Genomic DNA, 7332 nt, shown 5'->3' with positions numbered 1-7332 from the left:
TGGATAATGGGTCTCCACCTAACAGAAGTGATAGAAGTGTCTCTCTTATACTCCACCTGATCAGGGTCTCTTTCCAGATAAAGGATCCTAGACATTTGATCACATCTCCACTCGTGATCCGAATGTCACACTCCACATCTCCGGTACAAATCACCATGTACCTCTAGGCATCTATACTCCACCTCACCAAAAGACACACAACTCACTGCTAATGCATCTCAAACTCACTATGGCAAAACAACACCTTTCGATGACCGCAAAGGTTAATCCACTCACCAATGCTCCCAAAAAATTCACAAAGAAAATAGTGAAGGTGGCACTCTCAAAGAGAATCGAAGAAAGAGTCGGTTACTTCACAACACTCACAAAAGAGGCTCACAAAGAGGAAGAATATAACCCTAACATGGCTGCCACACATAATCTCACAAACCACACAGGCTCACAAAGATAAAGGAGAGAAACGACTGCCCAACTTTCTTCTCACTATCACACCCTCACACCACTCACAGAGCAAATAGAGTACGCCACAAAACTTAACCCACTATGCATGTAAACATATTACACAAAGTAATAAATCACTCTAATTCATGCAATTACACACATCAAACATATTGAAAGTGTAAAATCAACATCGCAACAGAATTAAGTGACCACATACATGCAGAAAGGATTACACATAGATGCAATGCAAAAACCAGGTTTATTCTCTCAATAAACCTCACTAGGATCACTACTCGACCCTAAAATCATATTCTCCTTGTCTCTATCCTCATTTTTCCTTTTATTATCATCCTTTCACCACAGTTAAAATATATATTATTTTTCGTATTTGTCTTAAACCTATACATGCCAACAATACCAAATAATGACCACAAGCAAAGTACTGACACATAATTCACACAGAACAGTCAAGTAAATTTTTCTAAGGTCACATGCAATTCTATCGGTGTAGGAAAAATTGGTGACAAATTCACATAGAATTTTAAGATAATTAACATGTAATTTCTAGGTCTAACAACAAGCAATGGTTACCTCAAACCTAACGTCATCCCACACGATGACTTTTAATGCGAAAAATAAATAATTAACCTACACGTTAATTTTAACTGCAATAATAAAAAGTAAAGAACACGATACCGAGCGGACCACGTCTGAAAGTCCGTAAATATCGAGACATGCGAATTCACCACTTTAGGATTATCACTGTTCATCCTAAAGTCTCTGGAAACTGCAGCAACCATAAAATCACGATCGAGTCCCGAACGCCCGAAGAACAATGCTGTCCAGATTCTTCTGCGTACCCTGAAACAGAAAACTTCCAACACGAAAAATGTTAGAAATAATACAAGGAACAAACTGTCTGAAGGAAGCTTCCCCAGAAACTTCCGTACGCGCCCACACGCTCCACGCCGGAGAAGCCACGCGCCGCCGACGCCGGCGTCCGTCGCCCACACGCGCCGGTCACACAGCACCGCCTCCACCTGCAGATCACGAATCCGGCCTCCTTTTCACCAAACTCCTTCTGGATTGGTTAGAAAACACCAAAACAGTGGCTGATTTTTAACAGTTTTCTGGACAGTTTTTCGATCTGATTTCTGCCTCGTTTCTGCCGATTTTTTGGACGATTTCTGGTAGATTTCTCGAGCCAAAACCTTCACCTTGAAGCTCTGATACCAATTGTTGCGGAAGCTCTCTCTAAAGGATCTTCAAATGGTGGTTTTCCAGGCTCAGTCCAACGTACCTTTCTCAACCAACAACCAATCCAAACGGCTCCAAACCACAACCAATTGATTCACCTTGGTTGCTATTCAATCTTACCCACGTAGGACAAGAAGGGATGATGATTTATCGCCACAAAGGCTAGGAGAAGACACCACAAAGGTATACTATGAAAGAACCACCAATTGCACACGTTATACCAGCGTTCTGGACACTTCTGGACACCCTTTTTCTCACACAAAAGGGGACAACCGGGATTCTCTTGTTTCTTCTCTCAAAATCACTCAATCATCATCACAAAGAGGCTAGAGTTATATTCATATATATACTCTAGGGTTAGGCTTTAAGTTGGACCATTAAAGGGGTAAACGGGCCAAGATTCAAGCCATCCATAAGGAATAAAATTGGGCCGGGTGTAGCTCATGGACTTGGTTGTTGGACTTATTTCATTCATCGGCCTATGTTTATGAAATAATATTAACCCACGTTAACATCATAGCCCGGGATTTATTGGGTATCAAAAACCCAACAACAATAATAGTTCATTTACTACGCACGATTCATTTACAAATCACGGAATATACATTAAGTCGAATAACAAACAACGGGTCACTAGAAAATTAAGAAGTGATTAGTATCCAAACAATTAATTAATTTGCCATTGGATTTCATATATGGCTGATGCTGACTGTTGATTATCTTTCACCCCCACCACTAGATTTAATTTTCATTATCTTTGTCCGAACAGTTAAGTTGAAGTTGCCCTTTTATTGATTTTAATTACAGTAAGTACATTTAACCACTAAGTATATGGACCCATAATTTTTTTGTTCATCGCTATACTTCATCCAGAAAAGGACGACAAAAGATTGCACCCCATAACTGGTTAATCGTTGGCATATATATAACTTATTCTTAAGGTAAACTTCACAGATAGGACAACAGAATATGGACAGACACCACAATATTTTAATTATATTTAATTTCTTATATCATTCATTGGAATGCAAAAGATAATAAAAAATCTTTAACTTAAATGTTACTCTAACAACAACCTTCAATAATTTTTTTCAATGATCGTTTTCAAATTTTATGGAAGAAAACAACGAGAGACAACAATCATATAGAAGTCACTTATGAAATGAAATCTTGTAGACTTAAAGTACGAAGATTTGGTGTTGTTTTTCATTTTTTTTCAAATGTTTATTTGTGTACTACATAGACTTATAACGGGCTGTCCCTCCAATTCATTTTAGTTCCAGTTTGGGCTCCATTATTTCGAATAATAATGAAAGAAATAATAATTTTTTGAAAAATGTGTAAATAAAAAAGAAGGAAAAGTTTTTAAGTTTACGTGTAATATTATTTCATTGAAAAATGTATGATCAATAAGAAGAGAAAGAAAAATAAATTTTAATTTAATGGTGGTCAAGGGCTGAATAATGTAATTTTTATCACAACATTGTCACACGAAGTAAATCCACGCTACAACGACACTAAAAGTAATTAATTCCAGGAGTCAGTGAGCTACTTTACGTGTATTAAATTTAATAATATTACCCTCTTTACGCAGCAAAATTAATTTATTCTTTTCCCATTGCATGTAGTTTTGTGTACAGTGAGAAGCCACTCTATTTATTAATGATTAAGCAAAGAGTAAAAACTGCAAAAACTAAATTAATTTCAAGGCGTTAATCGAGAACACATGGAGTTTGAGCAAGGTGAAGCTCTTGAGCCAATGAGTCCTAGTGCCCAATATTTGAAAAGCTCAGTGTTATCACTAACTATTTTAGGCATTTTGGAATCAGAAGTTCCCATTGATGATTCCGTGACAATGCCACTCGTCAAAGATGTGTTCTTACCCATAAATCATCGGTTCTCCTCAATCATGGTGAGTTTTATCGTCTCTGTCTTTTTCATTTTTACGGGAGAGATATGACCAAAGTCGCTTAGGATTGGATGTGACAAGCGTTTGTAGTCAAGTTTACAGTGCACTTGATAAATACTCGAGTAAGAGTGCATATTATTGAAAATGCGTAGTGCATGTTTGTAAACCGGTAAAATGTTGTCTGACTTCACAATATTATTAACAATGTTATCTTATTTTCCTTATTTAATAGATAACAATCTAATTTCAACGTTGTATTTGGTTGGAAAATTTTGTGGAAAATGACGGTTTCACCCGAATTCCAACTTAAGGAGTGTTTGATTGCCATTTTTTTCTTCATGAAAAACATTTTCCAACCTTTAAAAATATGCTTAGTTTTCCTTTTCTTGAGAGGAGTAGATTTTTGTTTTCCTCAAAACAAGGAAATATTTTCATTTTTAAGAGATATTTTCCATGTCAATAAAACACACAAGTGCAAGAAACAAATATATAACGCTCAAGAAGTGATTTTGTTCGAGCAGGTTTCTGAGAAGAGAGGAGCAAAGAAATGGAAGAGGGTGGAGGTAAATCTAAACGATCATGTAGAGATGCCTGTTTTCCCCACTGGGAGGTCAACAGATTATTATGATGAGGTCTTCAATGACTATTTATCAAAACTTGCAATGGAACAATTTCCTCCAAATAGACCTCTGTGGGAAATTCACATATTTAAGTACCCAACAAAAAATGCAGCGGGAAATGTGATATTCAAGCTTCACCATTCACTTGGAGATGGCTATTCTTTGATGGGAGCCCTTCTCTCCTGTCTACAAAGAGTTGATAATCCTTCTCTTCAATTGACATTCCCTTCGCGTCAGTCTAACTTCCAGCATAATCGTAACAGCCATGGCTTTTGCCAGCGTGTGCCCCGTTTTTTTTCAGGGTTTATTAACACTGCTTATGATTTCGTATGGAATGTCTTGAAGAGCAGTTTGATTAAGGATGACAAATCGCCTATTAGATCCGGGGATGATGGAGTGGAGTTTCGGCCAATTGCTATAACTACTACTACATTTTCCATTGATCACATCAAACAAATCAAGGACAAGCTTAAAGTGGTAAACTCTTGAGGCTTCACTCTATTGCTCTCTATTTTCTTCGTCCCTTAACTTTCTCATGTTTGAATTCAAATAGAATGCTACCATATATGGAAAAGATTATATGATTTACGTAATAGACTTTGATTGACATATAAATAAGGAATATACAAAGGAAGAGAGTGTGATAGCATGCAAATAAATTATAATTCACACTACTTTAGGCTTCTAAACCTAAAGGTTCGATTAAGGAAAGAAATGAATAATGCTATTCATAATCAACGACTAGTCATCCAGCTTGTTATTTGAAGCATTTCGCTTGTGCTTATGAATAGCATTACTCGAGGGTAATATAGGTCACAAGGTAAGGGGCCACTTTCAATTGCTTACACTTTACTGGCATGTTGGAAATAGGCTAGACGATGGACTGTTGTAATGCCCCATTTACACGAGGCATGACTCTTGCCAAAACTAGTGGTTAAAAAAGGTGGGATGCCCCTTATACTTCTGTATACACAAAAGCTAAACTGTCTAAATATGTTGATTCTAAAATAAACATGAATGAATGGCATAAAACTTGACATCCTTTGAAAGTTTACAGTTCTTTTACAGACACTTAATGACGTGATTACTGGGATAATCATATTCGGAAACCGATTATACATGCAAAAAGTGAATGAAGATTCACGCAAAGCCAAATGTACAGCACTTGTATTACTCAACACTCGAGCCACTGTCGGTTATAAATCAGTGAGTGAGATGATCAAACCCAATGCAGAAATGCCATGGGGCAATCGTTTCGCATTCTTACAAGTTCCTATTCCGAAGTTGACTGCTTCTGATTTAAACAACCCACTCAAATTTGTCAAGAAAGCACACCAACTGATAAAAAGGCAAAGAAATTCTGCAGCAGTTTATCTAACTGGCCAGTTTCTTGATGCCATCAGAAAAATTAGAGGTCCTGAGGTAAGTAAATATACATTAAATTTCATTTAATAGAAAATTGCACTCTACATATGTGCACTTTGGTATGAAATGTTGGATAATAACACGTCTTACTTAATATGCTAAGTCCATTTTGGATAACTTCGTTATGTAACAGGCAACTGCACGATGCATATGCAACACGTTAAAGAATTCGAGCATGGGAATATCAAATATGATAGGACCTGTGGAACAAATGGCTATAGCTAATCAACCAGTTAAAGGATTGTACTTTGCAGTGGTAGGGGCACCTCAGGTACTTTATACTACCATTTCAAGAAATTTTTATACATCAGTTAGCTTATAATTTTAAACAGGTATTATCAAGCTAACGGTCAAACATAATCTGTTAACTATATATTATAATTTACGATATCAAACGAAAAATGGCATCAACAGCCAAATATTAAGTCTCCCTTTGGAAAATTTAAAAATCATTTCAATGGATCCACAATTATTATCCAGTTGTGTACCACTTATTTTTATTTGTGAAGAATTCACCTTTTCGATTTATTGTCTTCAAACACTTTCCATTAAATCTAAATTTTTACATTTCAATCCATCTATTTATTGACCTTTTCTTGATTGTTGCTTCTTGAACATGCACGTTGTGCCCGCTGAACTGTGCAGAACCTTTCAGTAACAGTGATGAGTTATGTGGGAAAGCTGAGAATTTGCTTGGCTGTGGAGAAAGGTTTCATTGACCCTGATAAGTTCAAGTCTTGTCTCGAATATGCCTTGGAGGCCATTTCGAAAGCAGCAATAGAATCTCCTCCTCAAACAAAATTATAGGAGGCTTTAGAATTATTCAAGTCAAGTTTCTGACTTCATTTTAATTTTATTAAAAATAAGAGCCCATTTCATATACTAAATAATTTATAGTCGAGTATTGATTCGACTAACAGTTATCAAGTTCGATCCAATAATTATGACTGCATATGTTAAACTCGACAAAATTAAACCAGTTTAAAGAAGATTTACACGTGTGATTGAATTTGTCAGTTGTGACCAGGGGCGGACCCAGAGACTTCGGACTATGGGGTCAAAAATGAAATTTTTTTCGAACAACGTATCATTAACAAAAATAAATTCATAGGATTAATGGATTGGAGTGGATAATTAATTGCAATTTGGAACCCTAAACCCAAATAACCGTTTTAGCAGCAGAAAAAAAAAACTGTGGGGTCATTTGACCCCACATGACCCCATGTGGGTCCGCCCCTGGTTGTGACATGTGTGGAGTTCGACACTATTGATAATTCAGCATAGAGTTTATTAGTTGTTAAGTAGATCATTTCTTATTGATAATTATTAATGAATGTTAAAATTTATTTAATTAAAAATTTTGAAAGCAATACATAGAAACAAAGCCAAATTAACAGTTTATTTTTTATTTTTTTTAAATTTTAATCAAGCAATGAAATTTCCTAACTATAAGCATTGTTCTAAAATGCGGACATATGCGAAAAAATGCAAGCATAAGCTCACATATACTCGATGCATTTTCGAAACGTCCAGCATATGGGTATCCTCGTGATAACATGGTCAACTCATTTCGTTGACTACATACATACGTTTGAACGCCAAAATGTGCACGCATTTGTGCTAAAAATTGTGTCAAAATTAGTCTTAAAAAGCGCAACCTATTTTTATAATTAAAAAAAA

At 36.0% G+C, this 7332-nt stretch overlaps 1 protein-coding gene across 1 annotated transcript; it reads left to right on the top strand.

Annotated features, from left to right (window-relative positions):
* The first annotated feature begins 3391 nt into the window (after window positions 1–3391).
* Window positions 3392–6653, top strand: LOC111372137 (O-acyltransferase WSD1-like). The gene is made up of 5 exons (XM_022994326.1): window positions 3392–3610; window positions 4129–4704; window positions 5296–5649; window positions 5786–5923; window positions 6298–6653. Exons 1-5 carry the CDS (start codon window positions 3425–3427, stop codon window positions 6457–6459), a joined length of 1416 nt encoding a protein of 471 aa, XP_022850094.1. The 5' UTR covers window positions 3392–3424; the 3' UTR covers window positions 6460–6653.
* The last annotated feature ends 679 nt before the right edge of the window (window positions 6654–7332 follow it).

This window comes from Olea europaea, chromosome 23 (genome assembly GCF_002742605.1).
Source record: "Olea europaea var. sylvestris chromosome 23, O_europaea_v1, whole genome shotgun sequence".
NCBI lineage: Eukaryota > Viridiplantae > Streptophyta > Magnoliopsida > Lamiales > Oleaceae > Olea > Olea europaea.
Note: the sequence above shows the minus strand (reverse complement) of the source record. Positions and strands in the feature narration are given on the sequence as shown.